Below are 24,635 nucleotides of genomic sequence, written 5' to 3'. Positions count from 1 at the left end.
TAACTTTTTCCTCCCATGTTCACAAGGAACCCAGTGGTTTGCATAAACCTGGAATTTTCTCCATTCTGTGACAGTCTCCCATGATAATTTAATGGCAGAAATTTGAAATGAAAAGAAAAATTGGAGCTGACAAACATGTTGAAAGAGATATGTAATCATCTCAAGGTAATATCACGCTGCTTTACATCCTGCAACCTTTTAATAGATACTGTTATTCTTGAAATCATGCCCATTATTTTTTAAAACCTGCTAAAAAATCGTACGCATCTTATTAAGAAGCAGTAGAAACCATAGGATGTTAGAAGTACAGAAACTTGTACAAAAATGGAAGTACTTTCTCCAGGACAATCTAGTTTTTTGTGTCTCTCCAGTTCCAGCAATTATCCTTACTGGACATTATCATATCACGCATCTACGGACTTTTTTCAGCACTCCTTTCATTTTTTTGTGTTGAGAAATATGTCTGCATGAAGAGGAAACATGGACTAGGGACACCCTTGGAATGATATTTTTAGTAGGGCTGAAGTATGAGGCAGTTTGTGAACGATATCTAGAGATTATGTAGAAAGAATTTAAGCAACAAAACTAGGAGTGACATTGTAAGGAACACTGAAGCAAAGATATTGCATTTATAAGTATCCTAATAGCCTGGATTTCATTTGGCATAGTCCCTCAAAGATTTCCATGCAGAATAGATACACTGTACTGGATCTTTTACATAAAAAACTTTGCTGAGTTCTCTGCAGATTCAGACTAGATTTTCATTCTCACTTTAACTACCTTCACATTTGGTTTTGAGATCACAGGTTAAATAATTTCTTGGAATTTCTTAATTAAGAATAAATGTAATGTATTTTCTGAGTTTATTCTGCCAAATTTCCAAAGAGATTGAGGCAATTCTCAGATGCAAATTGGTGCTTTACACACATATTAACTTCACAAACAGGACTGCTAAGAAATTGAGTCCAGTAATTACTGATTCCAGACTTTGACTTAACAACTTATTGCCAAAACCTGCCTTTCCCACTGCAGGGGAAGGGCTTCAGCATCCCCCAGCCTCTCCAGCACAACCCAGATTCCTGTGTCAGCTTGGTCAGAGAGGAAGAGGAAGGAGCAATGTGGCCACCTACAGATGTGAGTGCACCTGTACCTGTGTTCTGCAGGTCCAGGTGTGCTCCCATCTTCTCTTCTGTCACTGCACCGGGGCAGAGGAGTTATCTGACTTGCAGAGCCTGGCATTTTGTCTCCAAATAAGTGAAATGCTGGTCTACAAGATGTCTAGACTTTTCTGTCTGGCTGCTTGAGATCTCAGTTTGATTCCCACATGGTCAAAGATTGCCCTGTGTTGTGCCAGGCAACAGATGAACATTCCCTACATACATTTGGGGAGCACTTTGGAAATAAAATAACCGAGGAAATATTTAACACAAATTTAAAAGACTGTAATTAATTGGTTAGCTTTCTTTTTTCCTTTCTTTTTCTCCCCTCCCCGTCCTTTCTCTCCTTCTTGTTCTTGTGCTCCTTCTTCTTTTCCTTCTCCTTCTCCTCTTCCTCCCCTCCTCTTTAATCTTTTTCTCTTTATTTTCCACATGGTATATTTTTGGAATAGACTTTTTCACTTTTTATTCTGGTCCATAACAAGACTGATGAGTCACTGAAGCTATCAGTGGGATTTTTCCAGCCACCCTCGCTCTGCACACACTGCACTCCAAGGTAAAGATCTTGATGACCTCTGGAGGCCAAAACGAGAAACTTTTGAAATTTTTACCATGTGTTTCTGGTAGAAAAGCGTAGACCCAGTGTTCTCAAGTGCCATTAATAAGGTTACCTCATTACAGATGAGTTTCAGTATACAGAAACTGAGGATGAAGATGAGGATGGAGGAACTTTTATTAAAGACCAAATGTACCTAATACAGACAAAAAGACAGTATTTGTGGCTCTGGAAAAATGTATATTGAACGTACAGTGGGGCATATTGAAACAGCATGAAATTAAGTACAGTTTTTCAGGTTCTCTCATGCTCTTTCATGCTACAGAGATTCAAGTAAATTCACCCTCTTTTCCAAGTGTGATCTCTTACCATTATGTTTATCTTATTTGGCTCTCAGATAAACCTCCATTTCAATATTTTTTTGGTAGAAACATGTTTAGAATACTATAAACATGTGATTCTGGTTCCCCTTTCCTTAAAGACTGTGGAAATCATCTACAATTGGTGATATATGATAAACTGTGCAGAAGGTGCACTTAAATATTGAAAAAAGAAATTTCACAGCCCTAGATATTCAGATAAAACTTTGAGCTAAACAGATGCTTAAATTCTATTGAAACACTGAGGACTTAATCACCTACATAAAATCGTAACCATGCTTAAGATCTTTGCAGAATCAAAATTATACTGATATTTCTCAAAGATGGAGTGATCCCCAATATCATCTCTATAATTTACATATTTTAAATGCCCTCTAATAATTTCAGCATTTACCCTTGTGACACTTATCTTTTGTCTTGCCAGGTTTTAGTATTTAAGATTAGAGGGGAACCTTTAAACAAGCAGCCTGATGATCTGCATGAAAAGTCTTAATATTGGTCCCATTATCCTTGCCTAGAGACCAGTTACTCCAGGTTAACTGAAGCACATCTACCAGAAAGCCACTTAATCCTGGCTTGTGGTTATCAAATTTATTCCTCTAATGTCTTGCTCCAGTGGTCGAGGCCTGTCATTTTTTGAAGTGTGCTTTATTTCTCACCTGGCTGTGGATGACCTCAATGTTCAGCCATTGCCTCTCTATGTGCTAGTCTTTGCTAAAACTGAGTCTTTTTGCACCTTTGTCCAGCAAGGCAATCAACTCATGTGATTTCCCAGTCCTTTCTTTGACAGGATAAACAGACTCCTTACTTTTTCACTGTGAGAAATTTTAGAAAAAAAACAATTAAATTAAATTTGATTTTATTTCACATAATAATTTTCAATCATTTCAATAATTTTTGTCATCTCAAATAGCTTTAATTTGCTTTAAAATGTAGGTAGCAGAATTGTTACCTTCTCTAGCAATACTGTCTAATTTCTCATTTAAGATATTTACATCTTTTAGAAGTGCTTTGTGCTGGGATAAAGGTTCTTAATCTCTTTACATGACCTGCACCCCATGTTCCAACACATACAGAATTTCTTTCAGCTCTGTTATAACGATTTGGACTCAGCTTGTGGTCTGGGCTCAACTTGTGATCTGTTGAGAGCATTCTCTGTGGGTGCTCTGCCCTCATTGCTGTAGACACCATTAGATAAATTCCTGTATATAGGCTTAAGCCAAATTGTATTAGGAATGATTTTGTATTTATATCTAGAATACAAATAGAAACAATGAAGAGTATCACTTGGCACTAATTTTGGTGAAAGTCACTTGAGCTGCCCTCAAGGATTGCCCTTTGAGATCTTAAAACAGTTTAGTGTAAGGTTATCAGTATTGTAAAGTGCCAGTTCCTCAACTGGGATGTGTGTGTATGTGTGTGATGATAAAAATTAAAAATACATCCATTACATCTATTATGTATATATAGAACAAGAACCAGACAGGAAGTAAACTCACTGAAGATGAAATCAGGTTTGTTTTGCCAAGTCTTGTTGTGGTCAAATTGTGTTGAGTGACTTTCATTGGTCTGATCATTATTAATTAATTTTTATGTTTGGGGTTGAAGTCAGAATAGCTGTGTTCTTCAGCTGCCCACAGCAGGCTGCTGGTCAGGTCTGGACATTTACAGTGTGGAATTTTGTTAAGCACTCTGAGTTAACAGTACTGAAGATAGGTGCTTCAGTCACATGTCTCCTTGCCTAGTCCTTTTATGCTGATTCTTACTCAGGCCAGCTAGTTCAATAATTTCAGGCAGTTGTAAATAATATCTTATTTTTCGGTCTCTTGAATAATAAATACATCTTGTGTGGACACTCTGTTAGAAAGCTAGGAAAATTACAGCCTGGAAAGTTACTTCTCAGCTCCATTCCCAGGGTGATAAGCTGGTGTAGCTTCAGCTGGGGAGAAATTCTCCCAGGATGATAATTTGGTCAAAACAGAATGGAATTCACAATAAAGATTGAGACACATTCTAAGGTACAGTCTCATGGATGTTTTTCCCAATTATCCAATGAGCTACTGTCCTGTCTTAGCTCTCTGTAATATGCTTTAAATACGGGTTGTCCATTCAATAAAGTTGTTCATTTTTTTCCTAAAGAGGCCCATGTGTGTTGTTGTTTTTGCTGTCTCTTTCTCTCTCTCTCTCTAGTGCAGTTACCACACATCTTGTGTCTTCATAAATATGTGAGCTATTCTGTTTCCTTCCAAACAAAAAATTATTATTATTAGTTATTGAAAACTCTGCTATTTTCCTTCATTACTAGCTGTGCTATCATTCTTCATGGCAGGTATACTTAGTATATAAGAATTCTTTTTCTCCTAATATAGTTGTTTTAATTCCATATCACCATTCATACTGATGCTCAATTGTGTCTTTTCTGAAGTTCTTACCTGCTGATTTCTTTTCCATTTCTCTGCACTCCAAAAACTTACCCTGAGTTTGCATTGATTGCTGTCTATTCCTCCTACTTCTCTTTGCAATATTTGTTACTCAACTTATCACCTTCATTTTGATAGTGAACTAAACTGAGCTTTTAGAAAAACATTACATCTTTTCAACTGTACATCCATGGCTTTTTAATAATCTAATATAAGTTTCTAAAGAGTGCTCTGAGGAGCCAGAAAAAAAGAGATTGCCAGTCAGAAAAGAATCACTTCTCATAATTTCCTTCAGCTTGACAAAACTAACCCTTATTCTCTGTTTTTCCACACTGAATGTAATCAGATTGTGATCGCTATCTCCAGGCTTTGCCAGCTTCCTCTCCAGTGACGAAAGCTTTTCTTTCTTTTATTTTTTTTTAAGCCAACACAACAAAGCCTGATACAGAATTGCTTTTTGTTGGACATATCACTGCTGTGAGAATGTGCCACCTACTGCTTCAGGACGGTTGTGTTTTGCTACAGGCTCCCTGGGTGAAACCTACAAACCCACCAACATTTTCTTCCTGTCTTAGCATTGGGAACAAGTGCTCAGATAGGGAGCTGTGCTGCTCTCCCACTGGGAATCATGTAGCAGCCATCCCTGCCCATCTCCCCAGCTCTGTTTCCCTCCTGAGTTTTGTCTGCTGTGCATCAGATGCTGTAGCTGCACGTTTCTCTCAGCTGTACTTTAGCAGAGCAGTTCCATGTCTGTAACTCTGTGTTGCTGGCTGGGACAGGAGGCAGAAATAAGCAGGTAGGGATGGATGGGGTCTCCAGCTTGGCAAACCAGGCTCCCATGGGCTGTGGGAGAACACAGCTGAAGTCTGATCTCCCCTCAGCACACAGCAGCACAGAACTATTGCTTCAAAGTCCACTTTTGAGCTTACAACAGCTGGATATCCCAGCATTTTCAGAAGTTCTTAGCTGACTCTGGTTTGAACGATCTCCCCTGGGCCACAAGGTAAGGAAAAAATTTCTCCTAACCAAAGAGGATGATAGTAAATGCCTCAAGCTGCTCCAGGGGAGATAAGGATTGGATATCAGGAAAAGTTTCTTTACCAAAGGAGTTGTCAAGCCCTGGAAGAAGCTGCCCAGGGAACTGGTGGAATCACTGTCCCTGGAGATATTGAAAAGACATGAAGATGTAGTGTTTAGGGACAGGGCTTAGTGGTGCACTTGGCAGCGCTGTGTTTACAGTGCTACTTGATGGTCTTTGAGGTCTTTTTGTTTCTGAATGATTCTATGATTCTATGAAATGGTTTGTGTCTTGCTTCTTTCTGTGGGTAGACCAAAAAACCTGCACAAGCTTAGCATCAAACATCCTTCACACTTAATGAGTCATTTTGAATTCCAAAACTATTTACCCATGGGGAATAAAACCAGAGGGAAAAGGGAGTAGAAAAGTACTGCAGACTTTTGAATAGAAGTAGCATAAGAGCATTTCTTCACAACACTGCAAGAATCTACCCTTACAAACCTATTTGAAAGCTCTACCACTTTGGTTTGAAACAACATGGTGTGGGGTTTCTTTTCCTCTGGTGCTCACTCATTTTTAATTACCTTTTGCTCCCTAAAAATCTAGAACACTTAAATTGAAAATAGCTATGATCCACAGCCCCCACTCAGTATCAGAAATCTGTATGCAGTTGCACCCAGTATTTCAGTTTGCATAACTTATTTGTGACGTTATTAAAGCTGCTTGCATAATAAAATTAAAAGCAGTTTACATTTAGTAATGTGTCTGTTCACTTGCCTGTAATCAAACTGACAGCTTTTCCTTTAAACAGTCAATCAAGTCTCTGGTTCTTTCTGGCTCTGTTTATTTGATTGGAGTTGAGATGTCATAAAACAGAATGGAATATTTTACAAGTTCTGATTACATGCTTTGACTTTTTTAGGACTGCAATTTCTTTCATTCATAAAAAAGAATCTCGGAATATTAAAAAAAAACAGCCTGATTTTCATTTCACAGTTGATGCTACAGTTACTAAAACCACAATCTGAATTCTAAATGTTTTTTCTCAGTCAAAACTAGCTAAAAAGCCTACACATTAAGATCTTAATTGATTAGATTATAGCAACAATTTCACGAATAAGGCAGAGTTTTTCCAGGCTATATCCCCTGAATAGAGTTTTATTTAAAGATAAGGCAAAATGATTCTGCTACAGAACAGAATTTAGGAACTGAATGATACATCTGCAGCTGCCATAGAAGGTGGTTATTTGAAATAAAAAATATTGCCTAACATTTTTTATTACTCAGAAATTGGATACATGTCCTAAAAATAGTGAGGCCATGTTAGCTGTCACAATCACCTTCATGATTTTGATGTGCCTTAGCATAGTTTCCAGACAGATTAGCTCCACGATCTTGCCAGGCACAGAGCTGAGACTGACCAGCCTGTACTTACCCAGATCTTTCCTTTTTCCCTTTTTAAAAATGGGGGTTATGTTTCCCCTTTTCCAGTCAGTGGGAGCTTCACTGAACTGCCCTGACTTCTCAAATGTGGTTTACACATTTGTTTTACACACAGTGCCTTAGCAACTTCATCCACCAGCTTCCTCAGCACCCTGTGGGTGCATCTCATCAGGTCCCCTGGACTCGTGCACCTTCAGCTTCCTTTGATGGTCTCAAACCTGATCTTCTCCTATGGTGGGTGTTTTTTCATTCTCTCAATCTCTGCCTCTGCCTTCTGCTACTCAAGTAATGTGACTGGAGAAGTTGCTAGTGAGGAAGAGGTAAAAAAGTCGTGAAGTTTTTCCCACCTCAGTTTTCCCACAGGAGTGTTTCCTTCCAGAGAGGGCCCACATTCCCTAATCTTCCTTTTATCACTGATGTACCCATAGAAGCTTTTCTTGTTGTGCTTGGCATCCCTGGCCAGATTTAATTATACCAGAGCTTTAGCTTTCCTAACCTGATCCCTGGCTGCTTGGAGAATTTCTCTGTATTCCTCCCATGCTACCTATCCTTGCTTCACCCTCTGGGGGCTTCCTTTCTGTGTTTGAGTTTGTCCAGGAGTTCCTTGTTCATCCACACAGCCCTCCTGGTGTTGCTGCCTGTCTTCCTCTTTGTTGGGAAGCATCATTCCTGAGCTTGGAAGAGGTGATCTTTGGACATTAGCCAGATTCCTAGGGCTCCTCTTCCCTCCAGGGCTGGCACTTTACCAAGCAGATCCCTGAAGAGGCCAAAGTTTGCTCTCCTGAAGCCCAGGGCACTGAGCTGGCTGTGCACCCTCCTCCCTGCCCGGAGGATCTCAAACTCCACCATTCCCTGGTCACTGCAGCCCAGGGCTTTCCTTGAGCCTCACATTCCTCACCAGCCCCTCATTTGTGAGAGCAAGGTCCAGCACAGCACAGCACAGCTCCTCTCCTCAAGGGCTGCTCTGTCCCTTGGAGTGGGAAGTTACCATCAGTGCATTGCAGGAATTGCCTGCATTGCCTGTGCCCTGCTGTGCTGTGCTTCCAGCAGATACTGGGGTGGTTGAAGTGCCCCTTGGGGACCAGGACTTGTGAATGGGAGGCTGATCCTACCTGCCTATTGAGGGCTTAATCTGTTCAGAACTCCTGGGAGGGCAGCCTGTCACAGATCTCCAGTATAATGTCACCTGTCCCTGCCCTCCCTTTGGTCCTGACCCCTGAGTTCTCTGTCAGCTCCTCATCCATCTGCACAGCTCCTTGTGCTGCAGCAGCTCATTTGCACAGAGGGAGGTGGAGGCACCTCCTCCTGGTCTCTCTGCCTGTCCTTCCTAAAATGCCTGCATCCTTCCATCTGAACACTCCCGTGCCAGGATCCATCCCACCACATCCCCACGGATGTTGGATCCCAGAAGCCTGAGGTTTTGAGCTTTCTGTGCTTCCTGGCACTGACCCTCTGGAGAGCACTGCTTTTGACCTGAGGCCTTGGAGAAGGCTTCCAAATTTGAATGCTGAAGTTAAAATCACGTGTGTGTAGGTAAAGAGAAGTGTGTGATTTCGCATGGTGAAGGGTTTTAAATTTGAAGTTTTTATAATATAGAAATAGATATGGGACAAGATAGAAGATTTTGGGTGGTGTCTCTTTCAGTGCTCGTCTTCCTTCTTCTTCGTGGTTTCAAGTAGTAGCTTCTGGTTAAACAATTAGTGCCACACTGAGGGTCATGGGAATTTAGTTATTGGATTAAAAGTATAAATAATATAGGTGCTATTTCTCTATTGAACTGTTTAGCTTAAAGAGACCTTGTAGCTAGCTGGATTAATCTCCATTTTGCTCACTTCTGGCTGGTGAAGAAAAGTGTTTCAAAACTTTCTGTACTTTTGATAAGATTTAATAAACAACCAACCCGAACACAAAAAAACCCTGTTTCCTTTGTGTATTTTTTTAATCCTAGCAAAAAAAACTCCAAACAAACCACTAATTAAGTGGTACAAAACACCCATCACTGTTACAAATGATGCCAACAGGATCACAGCCTTGCAGAGGTGTGCACAACTCCAGCTCTTCTTGTTTATTCCCTGTGTTTTGTGCTTTTGCATAGAGACATTTAAGACGGCCTCTCAACAGGGGAACAAGATTGGTGAGGGGTCTGGAGAGTGAGTATGTGAGGAGTGGCTGAGGGAGCTCGGGGGTTAAACCTGGAGAAGAGGAGGCTCAAGGGGGACCTTATCACTCTCTAAAACTCCCTGAAAGGATGCTGTAGCCAGGTAGGGGCTGTTCTCCCAGGCAGCCTGCAACAGGACAAGAGGAAATGGCCACAAACTGCAGCAGGGGATGTTCAGATGGATATCAGGAAGAATTTCTTCACTGAAAGGGTGGTTAAACATTGGAATGGGCTGCCCAAAGTAGTGGTGGAGCCACCTTGAACCCCTGGAAGCATTCTAGAGATGACTGGATGTATACCACTTGGTGCTATGGTTTAGTTGATAAGGTGGTGTTTGGTGAAAGGTTGGAACCCAGTGGTCTGGGAGTCTTTTCCAATGTTAATGATTTTATGATTCTATGATTCTCAATGAAGCTGACTTACTGACTGGAGTGGCTGCAATTCCTCAGTGCTGCTCTTCAGGTGCTCTCCTGCTGACCTGGAAATCCTCTCCAGGCTCTAGGCATGTCTTGCTGGCCCTGGTGTCAAACTAGTGTGATTGGGATGGACTGAGGCTTCTCCTCAGCAGCTTAATCCTCTTCCCCAGATCAGCAAGCCTGTGACAAAGATCTTCCCCTTCTCTGACAGATGGGCCCCATCACTCCTCAGACTTCTCAAAGAGAGTCCCATTATCCAAGTAGCCCCTGGCTGTGGCACCAGTCCTGTAATCATTTGTTGATTTGCCAGATTTAACTGTCCCTTTCAAACACTTTCCATTTGACTTTTGAGAGGATAGATGTAAAACTCTCTGTGTTCCAGTGTGTTCTCACCACTGCTCACAAGGCTCTGTAATCCTTGATGCTCTTCAAACATTATATTTCAGATCAATCTTCAATTTCAATCTGTAATATTTGGCAGACTCTCTGAGCATCAGACACTGCCATATTTTTATTCTTTTCATCTTACCCTTTGATCTTTTCATATATTACACACAGATGCTTAATGGTCTTACTGCTATGGGCCTTATGGTATCCTACATTCAAAATACCTCTCTGGAACATATATTCATAATAACCATTTGAAGTACTTATGAAAGCACTATGATTAAATTAACTTTTTGTATATAACCTGATATAACCACAAAAAAAACTAGGGCAAGCTTTTCAGTTCTGACTCTTTTTTTGGTGTATCACTATATTGTAGTCTCAAGGGACCCAGTTTCAAGAAGTGATAAGTACTTTTAGGATATCATTATCTGAGGATGAAAAATTTAGGGTGCAGGATTACTGAGATATGACTTCTAATACTGATAAATAAGAATCCAAACCAATGATATATCATACACATATGGGAATAATGTATCATTTATAAATCTCTTCAAATACACTTTAACTGCATGACACAAACTTTGAAAAAAGTTATAGCATCAGTTTAGGATATCCTTTCTTCTTAAACAGTTTAAATGGTACATAATACTAATAGGAATGATAACCCTACTAGAATGAATTTTCCTATATTTATGGGTATATGATCTGAAAAAGCAGTATCTTGAAGCAGTCTTCCATAGGGAAGATTAGATGTGGCAAGGAAATGTAAGAATCATAAATCAGAATTGCATTCTTTACTTAAAAGTCTAATTGTTTAAATTTTTAATGGGATTAATTCTCTATTCTGAAGCTTTAGTTTTGTATAATTCCAAAGACTTAACGTGAGTAGGAATTACTATAGAAATTACTATAGTAGAAATTAATATAAAGAGAATATTCTGTTCCCCTCCCCCCCCAAAAAAAAAAGCTTCAATAATCCCAAGAAATGGAGACTTAAGTCCTTCCTACCTAACTTCAGCTACCTAAAAGGGAGGCACCTGGGCTAAACCAGCTCTGCTCCTGCTTAGCCAGGGAGGTGAACATCCCTAAGGCAGTAACCAGCTTTAGGGTCCACCTGAGCACAGTTTGGTCACCTTCTCTCCTGGCAGCTGTGAAGACTTCCAGTCCAAGTAACTGCACAGAGCTCAGATATGGATTTTGCAGGACTAGGTTTATATAAGAGAAATCTGACCAAGACATAAAGACTGGTTGATTATTGTACTATTAATTAACTGTAACTACAGCTTTAGCAGCTGCATAAAAGTGAAAGTCTTTTGAATATCTCATTGAGTATAATTAAGCTCTACATTATGAATATAACTTATTAGGAAGCCAATCTGAAATTTCAAGCCTGAAGGAACTCCTGTCCCTCGCCCAAGTGTGGTGAATTCTCATATTTCTTCCACATTTTAGTATATTGAAGAAATTAAAATAATTTGCTGCATTCTTGCTTTCTGTACTCTGTGAATGCAACTCATAAATGAATTGACAGCAGGCATTCAAGGAGTTCTGTCTAAATGATCAGATTCAAATTAATATGATCTATAGCCAAAAAATATTTAAAATTAGAAGAGGAAACATCTAACCCTATTAGAAAGGAAAAAGAATTGTTAAGAATAAAGAAATAAACATTTCTGCATGTATCAGCAGTCTTTCAAACATGTTTTGAGAAATCCTGATAATTATATAATTTTGAATGTGTGGGAAAATTAAATCATATACCAGTCCAGTTCTGTGACTGAAATACATTTCATTAGCTCTCCAGTCATTTATGAGATTGTTTAGCTGCTACAAACAAAATCTAATAATCTAATTTATCAAGTTCCTGTTTGTGGAAATTAAAAACAATGAAAAAATTATTTGGTCTAGTTCTTTATATCTATGTTCTTGTTGCCACCAGGGAAGGAGATATGAGGGTTGGTGTCTGACAATGCAGAGGCACCAGAGCTTAGCAGGGCAGCTGGGTGCTGCTCTCAGGCTTGGAGACCCTCATGCCCTGAGCTTTGCTTGGGGCTCCCCCAAGGGCAGGCAGGTGAGCAGGGGAAAGCAGGTGGTGCCTGGTGGCAGTGACTGCTTTGCCTCACTGCATTCACGCTGGGTTTTCACCAAACATAAATACTGCTCTTGACTCACGGTCATTAGGGCACTGTAAAAGCATTTGGTATTTCCCCCTGCAGTGCTTGTACTTTAACTGCACATGACTGACAGCAGCAATTTGTTCCTCAGCACAGCTGTAACTTGATGCAGGGTCCCTTGGACTGGTACCTCATGGCTGCTGCCTGCACATTGCAGAAAGAGAAGTCTTTATTGGATGTTTCATGGCAGTTCGACTTTAGCTGAGATTTTTCTGGTCTCTTATGAAGGCTCTGAAAGCGGCTGGCTAAAACCCTGAGGAACTTTGCAGCTACTTTGCAGTGGAGCCGCAGTTTCACGCAAGGGACTTATATAAGGAAGAAAAATGAGAGAGATCCCCTCCTCACCAAAATAAGAGTAACCCTGGACACAGCCTTTGCAACAGGCTTTTCCCAGCCTTGGAAGACAATGTAATTCAAAGCTGCCAGCCAGCTTTTCCCAGTCACAAAGTTATCTGCTAATTCTCAGATTTTGAAAATGTTTGCTCCGGATCTAAAGCAGCCTTTCAGTGTGTCCCAACATGTGGCACACTTGCTGTGGGTTCCAGTACACAGGATACAATTATATTCTCTGACCAGTCATCTTCTGTTTTATAGCCCAGCTCTTCCATCCCCTGTGCTCCCACTCAGCTGCATTTCCAGCATGCTGAGTAATTGGGCTTCTTCATTTTAGAAGGGACTTCATTTTATTCCCAAAAACCAAAACTCACAGCAAGTGCTGAAAATGTTTAGTGTACAGAGATGGCTTCATTGCAACTGTGATTTGGATACAACTCCTGCTTGCTTCTGCTGACCAACTGTTAGGAAAGGGCTTATCAAATTAAAAGAATAACTTTTCTGCCTGTCTAAAATAACTTTCTACTCTACTCCCCCAAAGAATGTACATTTCAACGGTGTCCTTCGAGTGTACTATTGAGTTGTTGGTGAACCACAGCTGCACCTATTTCATTCGGAGAGGTGTTATTTGAGAACAGACACATGATTTGTTTGCTTCTGATGTTGGTGCTGACTATTGGTTACTGAGGTCAGGGTCATTATGAGTCTCACAGAATGTGTGAGTTCACTTTTGCTTCATGAACAAAGTCTTTCATGCCTTCCAGTCTGAAGCACAGTGGGGCTCTGGGCACCCTGTTGCTCCTGGATCACACCTGGAGAGCTGAATCCTTGCAGCAAGTCCCATTTCTCAGGAGCAGATGTGCCTGGGATTGTCCCTTTCCATCACATTCAACTACAATTTGACCCCCAAAAAATTGCTTCTGTCACCACAGCTTGGCCTGTATCTTGCTGGTGCAGAGGAGCATCCTCTTGGGAGATACTCTCATCCTGGGGAAGGTTTGAAATCAAGGTTCTTTTTTTCTCAGTTTAGTGCTCTAACTTCTACACTGGTGTGTAAAGTGTAGGATGAATTTTGAAATGAAAATAGCCCTGGTTGCTACATTTGTTCTGGGCTCGATGCTCTCATAGCTTCAAAGCTACCCCTGAAGAAAGGCAGATAGAACACACCCACTGCTCTGCTTCAGCTCATGGTGGCCAAAGTTACAGCAATTTTATAGATATGATCAGAAAATTGGAAGAGATAGGGCTAGAAATATCTCCAGGCTACATTTCCTGCACTGTTCGGGATAATTTTTGGTTTTGTAACTGGGGAGGAAAGAATTCATGCACACTGGCAGGAATATATCTCTTTTACAGGACATGACATGAAAATATCCAGCCAGAAATATTTTGAAAGACATCGGTCAAATGTGCACCTTCTTCAGTGCTATCAAAGCATCCAGGAAATACTTTATCTTGAGTGCTTCATGGCAGGAAGAGCTGCAGGAGGCAAAAAATGGAAGATTTTTGAAGTGATTCAGGGGTCCATTTATCATAAGACAAATTTACATGTTCTCAGGTTACCCAGCCTGAGCAGTGTGCAAGACACCATTTAAATAGATCTCTGCTAGTTCTTCAAAAAAATTTAAACTGCTGTTTCTGAGATGAAAGGTCTTATTTATAAACACAGCTTCCCACATTAAAAATGGAAATGCCAGGCCAATATGTCATATTAAATTAAGCAGCAGTAATGCTCAGACATGGCCAATCCATCTAATTTGAAGCCAATGAAGAATTATTTTAATTCCAAGCTCATTTAGATTGTATCTAAACCAGAAATGTTTATTTTTCAAAGGGTATGAAGCACATTACACTAATACTGCCAAACTCATTGCTTGGAGGAAGGACTAAAACTTTTAGTCATTAGGCAAAAGCCCACTTCTTTCTGGCATTTTAGCAGTTTTCTGGGTTTGAATTCAAGGCAGTGATCACATTTGCATTTTTGTTGGCAGCAGATAGTCAGAGTCCCACATCATTATTGAGTGTTTTTATTCCCTGGTTCAAAAATCATCTGGTGATGCTCGGACAGGGATGGACCTGTTTTATTATTATTATTTTAGTAGTAGTAGTAGTAACTGTGGTAGTATTGTAAGAATGAAAAGCAGCCTGGTTTTCCCCATGTTTAATTTAGAGCAGAAACCCTTGCCTGCCATCTCTGTGTTGGCGAGGCACGCAGAAGGAATGCTGGTATCGCAGCATCTGTCAGAGCTGGAGCTGAAGGAAATTCAGCACAGAGGCACATTCTCTTTGACTTTATTCCCCCCAGACAAACCTTTGTTCTGGTACTTCCAATGTTTTATAAATGTCTCCTTCTCTGTCCCTGGGAAACATCTGTGTGAGGCACATCTGCCTCCTGACGGCTGGCAAACATCCTGACAAGGGGACTCATCTTGGCATCCAGCAAGTGCCACCTCATTTGTCACCATGGTGCCCGTGCTGCCCCCACAGTTCCTTCTGTCTCACTTTCTCTGACCCTTGGTTCTCTATAAGCTCATAAAAAAACGGGATTTGTCTTCACAGTTCCTGCAATTCTCTTTATTTTTGATGTTTATTTTTGAGATTGGGCTATCTGTTGTATGTAGAAGGAAGGGCTTAAGGAGAAAGGCAGCAATGTATGACTTTATAAAATAGTTTCTTTAGCTTTTTCAGTTTGTTTGACTGGTGAATCCTGCTCTTTCTGTCTCTCGTGATTTACCTCCATTAAATGCTCTGATCCATGCTTAAAAATCTTCCATACAGGCCTCCTTCCTCTCTAAACATTGCATCTCTCTGCACTAAATGAAGGCAGAAAAGCTTCCCAAGGTTCAGTGTAAGGAAAGTGTGCAAGTGCAAAGCCAGACAGAGGAAAAGATTAATTCAAGCCTGAAAGGTCCCTGTAAGCTGGGAAGGTGTGCTGGGAAGGTGTTTAGCACAGATAAGGATAGGAGACCCAGGGAGACAAAGTCTGAACTTAGGGATTTTTGGAGGATTTGTGAGAAAGATGCCAGACAAAATAGTAAATAGGGATTCAACTGAACAATGCAGTGTCAGAGAGGGGTTACAGGGGAGCCGTGGTGCTGGGATCAGGGAAGCTGCAGAGGAGGAATGGAGGCAGTCACAGCAGTGCCTGCAAAGAGTGGGAGGTGCTGAGATCATGAGAAAAAACTGGGCTGTGAGTCCAGGTCCCTGATCTACCAGCAAGCAGAAGAACAAGGATTAATTAACATCAAAACATGAAAAAATTTGTTTTCTAGCCCTTCAAATAGACTCCACTATTTCGACTTGAATCCACTGATGGGCAGGAATGAAAACCTGATTTTAAAATCCAAATTCTGTCTCACAAACATTCCCGAAAAAGAGAAGGCTTTGAAAAGGTAGTATGAGGAGCTAAAAATCTTGTTGTTTATACTCAGATTGAAAAAAGACTGTCTGGAAGCTTTGTTCTTGTGCTATTTTTGCATTTTACTTGGAAGCCCTTAGGGTCTCAAGCAGAAGCTGTATGTAAGAGAAGATGAAAAATGTATTTGAATGTATCTGTCATAAAAACAACAGGAATGCAGAAAAAAAAGGTATCTCTGGCTAAGAGAATTTGGAAAAATTGAGGAGGAAGGCTACAGGGAGCTCTTTGAAAGGATTGGTACTGGTGCTCTCTGGAGTCCTGGGAGAGGGAGCACAAAATTTCTCTGGAAGGAAATAAAGAGAATTGCAAATATCATGAACAGACTTAAATATACTGTCCAGAGAGTTGTACCTCCATTTTAAGGTTTTTAACGTAACAAAACATAATTTTAAAAAGAGAGTGAGACAAAGAAAATTAAAATCCATAACTGTACAAGACAGTTTAAACATTTCAACTTCAAGTCTTTTCCATTATTTCTCCTAATCTTCACACAGAGGTGTATATCCCTACATTCTTGCCTACGTTTTTCTTCTAACACAAAATAAAAAAGAAGGTCTAGTAAGTTACAAAGGGTTTTGTTCCAGTTAGAATATGATTCAGGACTCAGCATCTTCAGGTCCTCTCCAGTACAGCTCTTCTCCCTGCTACAGCAAAATTTTTAGGGTCAGACCTAAAATCACTATTTTCACACCAAGCATGACTTAAGAGCTAACACACGTTGCTCCAACAGCATGATCCAAGAAAGCCCTACTCACTCTTCTTAAGGCACCTAATGGTGGTCTCCTAGTTTTCCATACAAGCTCATTTACCTGGAGCTTTATTGTTGTATACACTGACAAATGTCACCTACACACTTGACGAGAGGCTCCTGGAGATCTTGGCTTACTTGGTGTACTCACATGATATCTCAGCAGCGCTGGCAGCCTTCCTTTCACTCAGAGTAGGACTCAGAGGCAATGGGTACTTTTATTTTGTGTTAGATTTGCTGCAAATGCACCTTCTTAGAAACCAGGTGATACAAATTTTTATTTATCCTGGCCCTGAAAAGAGCTGGAACCTACATTTGGAGTATCTAATTTGCTACTGTTACAGATATGCTTCTATGGTTAAAAACAAGCTCCACTCCTTCCTCCTTAGGTAAAAAAGTTGAGGATGGAAGCTATGCTGCAGAGGACCAGGAAAACAGAGGGGTCTACTCATGAAAGCATGCAGGAGGCAATTTCTGGCCTTCAGTCCCACCTGGCAGAGGCACCTGGGCCTGGGAGACAGGAGCATGTCCAGCTGCTGTGCTGGTGGTCCTGAGCCTATCTGCACCTGCCAGTTTGAGACTGTTCTCAGGACAACACCAACATTTGAAAGCCAGTCTCACAATTCCCAGCAGCAACCTTCTCTTAGTTTTCCCTTTGGACTGGTTTAAGTTTCTCCTTGCTTGGTAAGGTGGGTGTTGTGGATGCCATGAGAGCACTAAGCAGGAGGGAAAGACATCCTTGTCTGGTTTGGCACAGCATCACTGACTCCTGCTCTGGACTACTGGAATTTGAGGGTTTGCAGTGCTGAGTATCACAGTGCTGAGGCCTTTCTTTCAAAATCTGTATCAGCAGCCATTAACTCCTCATGAATACATAGTGAGCATAAACTTACATGGTTTTTTTGCCTCAGGTTCTTCAAAAGTATTGTCATGAAACACAGTATGATGGAGTTGCATTTGCCTAGTGGGTTAACGACAATAAAAAAAGATAATCAGGATATCTGCTATATATCTGCACTGCTATAATTTGTTTAGTGATACATCCCCTCACTGTTTGCTCAGCTTCTATATGAGTTTAATTTCAAATTGACCTTTGGTCTTTTGTCTTTTTGTGGCAAAGCAACCAGGATAGTATTTAATTACAAATTTTCTGTTTAATCTATCATTTTAAAAATAGACCAGAGTTGACTTCTGCAGTACTTTTACAATAAAATAATGGCTTCACAAAATCATGTTAGCTTGAAGAAAACATTCATATTGTCATGTTAGTGTTTGCTCAGTGACATAATTAGGTTCCCAAAAACTTCCATAATTTATTATCTGTGGCAAGACAGAAGAAAGATCCCCTCTGATTACATGCCTGATGGAGTAATGTTATTAGCATTTCTGTTTCTCTCTCCAGAGGCTTAGGGTCTATTTTTGTAGGGGGTAGGGAAGAATAAAATATTCATAAAATGGGTGAGGAAATTATTTTGCATTTGCGATAATTATGTCCTTTATTTATCACTTCATCAAATAAATTTTTCACAAAAAACCCCGAAAACTTTCTTAGATGCAGATGGCATTTTTCACATTTACTGTTTCTAGGGTCTCATGTTAATGCTTTTTGGGAGCCTGTTGCTCCATTAGTAATAGATTTTCTCACTCTGCCAAGTTATTTGACAGAAGGTGGATAGCCAGTGATGAGCAAACATGTTAAATAGGTGCTTGCATGTGATTGAATTACCATTATCTGCCTTTAAACTCTGTTCTGGCACCCTAAAAGTACACAAGGAGAAAACAATCAACAGTTACAGAACCCGAGACACGAAAGGTTACAACTGATTCTCAGTCCAAGCATCTTCCTGAGCTGGCAGCTAGTTTTGCTTGTCTAGGTTGATAAATATGGAAATTCATCTGCCTCATTTCAGGTGACTCGAAAGGTGCCTGTGTCTCCCATGCTTTACAGTCTCAGCTGAGTTTCTCACTAGGTGGTAGCTACTCAGATGATTTGGGGGCATGAGAAAACATATTGTCAATGACAAAAATCTGTTGATTCTCAGAAAAAAACTCTTAGATTCTCAGAAAAATAGTCCTTTGGCAATTTCCCTCAGACACTTCCCAAGACCCTTAAAATGACAGATTTCATCTTTTCTAAAGTCCTGGTGATCCTCACCCAGAACTTTTCCTTACCCACTCCTCTCTGCTTCTAACACAGCCCGCTTCTGGAAAATATTGCTTCTGACCATGAGAAAAGTGTTTCTAGAAAATTCTTAGGTCTTGCTATACCAGAAAGCATTATACTGCCTTGCTAAAAGTACTGAGACTCCCAGACCAACAAACAAAATGCATTTTTAAAACACTGATGTGAGAGAGGAACATCAGAGCCTGCCCTGTCAGAACCACCCTTCTTATTCTTTACCAGAGGTCTTTGTCTCCCTTCAGCTTTCACACTGTACATATCTAAGATCCACTGTTTTAAAGACATTTCTGAGGAAGCTTTAAGAGTTTTGTAATTTTCTCATTGACAATTGTTGGTCAACTGCCCAGTTATTCACAGTGTGAATTCATCAGAGGCTTCAAGAACACTTGTATGTTTTTGTGCTTCATTTTTTAATTTAAATTTGTCTTGCCTTTTGTGCCTTTTCCCTCACCACTTTCTCTTTTGTCACCTGCCAGTGTGTAAAGCTGTTTCAATCACTCTGTAGTGTATTTATCTGTTGCAGTGATAAAAGGATATGCTCCCATCCTTTCAAACTGTCATCTGCTTAAAAGAAATGTCAACAGTGGCAAAATCCATGATGCTCATCGCATTCACACTTCAGGGTACAATTAAATGCCTAGATTAAGACCCACGTGGGTCAATTTTTTCATGCATTACAGCTAAATGAAGTTGAATGTTGCAAATGGAAAATGCCTCTTACCAAGCACTTAACATAATCTCTTTCTGTTACCTTAGACACCTAGAGAGAGCAGGCATCTTGCATTATCTCACTGAAATACATGCTGAAGGTCCAGGGAAATGTCAGCCACAAGAGCCACTGTATGGTTTTCCTACAAGTGCACAGAAGTAATTCTCAGCACAGCTGTTCTGGGGAGACCTGGGGAAGGATGGAGGTGGATTTCAGAAGTCCCGAGAGAAGCACCTCAAGGTGCTGTTCTGAGTCCCTGTTCTGAATCCAAAAGGAGCCTCCTAAGCCCTAATGCTCTTTCAGCAAGTGATTCACATAAAGCCCCAGAGGAGGTTGCTCCTTGACAAAACCCATGTGCCATGTGTCACTTCTGACAGAAGAACAGCCATCCCCATAAGCTTCATTTGAAAATGGCAGGGAATAATTTTGTGGGGATGGCAGGGTGTTCCAGCTGCTGCAGATTAGAGAAGTCACCTTCAGCACACTTGGTATACCAACCTGAACGGGCAGTAAAAAGAGAGTGGATGATGAAGCACTGCTAATTTGCAAAACACTTAACCTGTATGCAATTATCATATATAGTGCCTCTAGCAGATCAGCTCTGCCATTCTCTGCTCTTACAAAACAGCAGACCCATGCTGGGGATCACCATAGGACTATAGCTTCATGCAACTGGATTAAAAATGTAGGATGCTGTGTAATTTTCCACAAACCTGCTTATTTATTTGGTGCTGCCAGAAAAGTCAGTATTCCTCATTTCCTGAAGAAGTTAGGGAAGAATGAAAAAAAAAAAACAAAGAGCATTTCCTTTCTAGGCAAAGGTGATTTGTGCAAATATTAAGGGTGAATGGTTTTTTTCTGTCATTTTTGTTCACAGCAGGTACCAAAGGTCATTAACTACAGATAGAATATACTTCCTATTGCACAGCAAGGTTACTAATAGATCAGAAACTGCAAGGGTTCAGAAAGTTGTGATGATTTGCCATTTTTATAAATCTGTTCACTGAAGTGTCTGGTTTAAGGAAGAACAAGTGGGCTACCTGAACAATAAATCAATGGGGTTTCTTTATTGTTTGAATTAAAACAAACAATGTAGAAATTAGGTAGTAGGTTTTTTTTCTGCTTTTACAGGGTGATTAAAGACTGTGCCCTCTGGCATTTCTGTTGCACTTCTGGTTTCTCAAATTTTCTGGTTTTCAGCTTAAGTGTTTTCTCTGTCTACTAAACATATGTAAGTGCAAGACACTTGTCTTAGCTCAAAGTCTCCAATAGGGGGATTTTCTGAATTATGAAAGACCTGGAAATGAGCTTCAGGTCTGAATTATGTGTTTACCAGCAGAAGAAGTTTATGAGAATTATCCATTCCTTTTTTATTGTCCACCTGAACTACCTACAGGCATTTCTTCTTTCCTGCCCATCAGCAGCCATTCTGGGAGAGTTGAGTAAATTACAGGTGCAGTTTGGGTTCAGCTGCCCTAGAAAACACCACCCTGGTAAATGCTGAGGAATGCCAGGAGCTGTATTAACTAACTCCCTTGCAAGGACTCTGTCTCAAAATGAGCACCTCCCACAGTTCAGGGGATACCATCTCCATGTTCCCTGGAGAAAGGGGATGTATTTCCAGAGTCTGCTGTTACATGGATCTTGAGAGAACTGAGCTCTGTTTTCTGAGGTTTCATCCACTTGCAATGAGTCTCACTATCTCCATTAAAATCACAAAAAAAAAAAAAAAAAAAAAAAAAAAAGGTTTTGGCTTATAAATTTTTATGCCCACGAAGGTCTTAGCCAGGGTGTTTATGAGATACCTGCCCCACAGCTGAGATCTCCTCATCCCATGTGTGGAGGCAATAGTAGTGCAGAGCCCCCTGAGCAGTAGGTCTGAAGGGCAGGAATAGTCAGGTCTGCCACACATCACAGATTTCACCATCCCCCAGCTCTTCAATTCACACAGGCTCCTCATGCTTGGGGGTTAGCCTCTATTCTACATTTTTCCTATCTCAATTTCTGTTGCTCAAGCATTTCTTACAATGGCCTCAGACCTGACAGAAGGAAAATTGTTTTCTGAATAGTGATAAAGTGATGCCCCTGAGGGAAACATTGTGATATTGCTCCTCCCTCTGTCAAAACAGATTCTGGGCATAAGGTATATCCTTTACACCAGAAATAAAAACTGCCACTTGTGGAATCACCAGAAATGTCATTTATACCAGAGAGGATAGCCTGCAGCTGTTCAGGGTTCCTGTATGAATCTTTTATTTGTTTGTTCTTGTTCCTCATTGTAGTGATGAGACACATATTTGAGCCTTTCAGACTGGAGGGCCTGGCTATCATCATTAAACAGGCACGGGAAGAAGTGGTACCTGTGCCAGGTAATCACACTCGGGCTGAGCCTGGAAATCCCACCACAACTATTGAACACACAGAAGAATTTGGCAGACATGCTCAGGATTTCACCAGAGAACTTCGGCTGCTTGAGCCATGTGCAACTACATTTGGCTCTGTGATAATAAAACTTCTATTCTCTCATGTGTGCTTGAATGTTCATGTATTTATTTCCTTTCATAAGCTTCTTTGGTTGACATGACATGACACCAAGGAAAAGAGGGGGGATTATTCATTATCACAGCCCAGAAGGGGAACTGAAGACGCTGAATGGATGCTTTTGTGAGAGGGTGCACTGAGTTCAAGGTCAGCTTATAAATGTGAATCCCTTATTAGAAAATGGGATCCCTGTCTACTTCAATGTCATAAGTGTAAAATGTCTTCCTCCCCTATTTTTTAAGTACTGCTATGTACCACTTGGTTTTATTTCTGTCATGCAGCTTATGAATTTTGGAGACTTTGAACAGAAGAAAGTTGGTTCTTCTGCTAGTTTTGTATCAGTGCTGTGTGCCTGGCTAGACCACTTCTGTTTGAGATTGAGGATAAACCCACATGGGCTTCAGCACAGCCCTCTCCGTGGCAGCTATGTGTCTTGGAGTACCAAGCTGGAAAAGGGTCTGTGTCTATGGATTTTTTTGTGTGTGCTTCCCAAAGCATCTTCTGGAGCACTAAGTGTAGTGAAAAGTCTCTTTGCTTGATAATAGGACCAATCTCTTGGTGCCTCATATTTTTATATGAAGAGATGGAAACTGGAGATTTAATCTCTAGTCTAGAGATGAGTATCTAAAAAAAACCCCTGGACTATAGCAGGTCTCTAGCAGAATTCCAGCTACTGTTACTGCAAACTCTCAAAAATATGTCAGGCTGGCCATGACTGCTTTGCAGCCTGTCCTAGTCAGGAGGCTCTGATCCCTGATCACCACAGTGCTATTCCTTCTGGTGCTGACTTCAGTAGACACAAACCCAGCACCACTCTGAAGGTGTTGGTTAAGTGCCAAAATCACAAAGAGTATTACAGGACTTGCATGGAAAAGAGATTGACCTTGTGAGCCTCTCTCATGACAAAGACCTCACAAATTCAACTGACATTAAAGGAAGGTGTAAGTACAAGCAGGAGTGAAACAAAAGTATTTGGCAGGAGAAGACACGCTGGGCAAACCAAAAGTTAGCTATAAATCAGGAACAGCAGTCACCTGGAATAATGTATCAGAAAAAATATGAAAAGTCAAAATCAATAGGCAGCAATGAGTCAGTCAATCATCTGACACCAGTAAAAACCACATAGGACTGAGAGAGTGATGGCCAGTGAGTATCTCTTCAGTGGTTTTATCCAGACTCTTACTCTTTAGTCCTGGCCTACTTTCTGTCACTTCCTTTGCAGTCAAATATGAAGAAAAGATGTATTGGTCTTTATCTCTTGTCCATGATTCCAGTAATCCTCCCAAGATCTTTCAGTTTTGATGGGTGCAGAGCTGGGGAAACACTACCAAGGTGCTCTGAACATGCTCTGTTCAAACATGCCCTGAACTCTGGTTTCAGTCTGCCATTATCTGCCTGGTGCAGTATCTCCCTGCCCATGTTAACATCCAGATTTTATCACAGTAACACCATAAACAATGCCATAAACATTTACACTAATTTTGAAGTCAAGGAAGGGCAATGGTAATTTGCCACTGCAATAATGTTTGTGAAGCATTCATGAAAAATGACAGGCAGGGAAACAAGAATAATTGAAGCTAATGGAGACAAAAATCCGCAGTTATAAAGATATATGGCACTTTAGAAAATTGATTTAGTACATCTAGTGGAAAAAAAAAGGAAGAACACATGATATCCAGTCATTCACAATCTACTTATCGTGAGTCTTCCTGATTGAATTGGTATCAGTACAAATCAGCAAAGTAATATATTTGATACCAACAGTGTTCTACTGATACTAAGTCAGTGTGAGATCAGAATCAGTTTGAAGATACGGATTTGAGTTACATTGCCTCATGACTCTTGGTAACATATAAAATATTACCAGGGAATTTTTAAATCTACACATGACTTAAAGCAAGGTCAGCTGTGCAGCATTTTGTACTTCTTGTATCAGGACCTCATAAACTAGAAAAGTTGCTATAGTGTTTTCTGTAAGACAAAGAATCACGCTTCCTAGGTTATCCGTTTGTTTTCCTTTGGAAAGTCTTGTACTTATCATTCACTAAGAATCACTTGTGATTTGGTTTGTTGTTTTTTTTTAAGAGGAGACTCCCTGCACTTGATTTCCCAAGGAAAAGCTGGATTTCTTGACATGCAAGAGAAACATTGAAAATATTTACTGTTGACATTGATGTTTAGGTATCTAATTAGGACATAAACCAGAATATAGTCTGAGAAATTACCTCCTACATGTCCAGTTGATATCATATATTGAACTCACTTGGCTGTCTGCTCTCCAGCCAGATTTTGCCAGTGGAAGCAGAACACGTTATGCCATTTTTGCCTAAATGTAAATGTAGTTGTTTTGTTTCACATACTTGGACATTATGGATATTTATTTTTTAACCAGTCTTTCTTAGTCTAGGTGTTGCTAAATATTGCATTATACATAGTTTGATATTTAACCTGTGATCATTGACTTAATTTATGTAACATACGGCTAAATTAGACAACTATTTCCCAAGCAATGCTTCCCATATGGTGCAATGGCCAGGAGGTTGATAATTCAAACATTTTTTCATTACATTGAGGCATTCCCTCTGTCAGAAC

General features: G+C 40.4%; 1 protein-coding gene across 22 annotated transcripts in view; it reads left to right on the top strand.

Moving 5' to 3' along the window:
- LOC148224944 (uncharacterized) overlaps positions 1 to 24,635 on the top strand; it is a 412,443-nt gene that overhangs the window by 218,980 nt on the left and 168,828 nt on the right. For 2 of the 22 annotated variants that reach the window (XM_088160323.1, XM_088160322.1), the window contains one exon: positions 21,785 to 21,871. The exons of the other annotated variants lie outside the window; for them this stretch is intronic. In XM_088160323.1, coding sequence (XP_088016449.1) covers positions 21,785 to 21,871 — 87 coding nt within the window. The remainder of the gene's footprint in view (positions 1 to 21,784; positions 21,872 to 24,635) is intronic. 22 annotated transcript variants of the gene reach the window in all.

The sequence above is a fragment of the Sturnus vulgaris genome, chromosome 2 (genome assembly GCF_052056855.1).
Source record: "Sturnus vulgaris isolate bStuVul1 chromosome 2, bStuVul1.hap1, whole genome shotgun sequence".
In the NCBI taxonomy this organism is placed as follows: domain Eukaryota; kingdom Metazoa; phylum Chordata; class Aves; order Passeriformes; family Sturnidae; genus Sturnus; species Sturnus vulgaris.
Note: the sequence above shows the minus strand (reverse complement) of the source record. Positions and strands in the feature narration are given on the sequence as shown.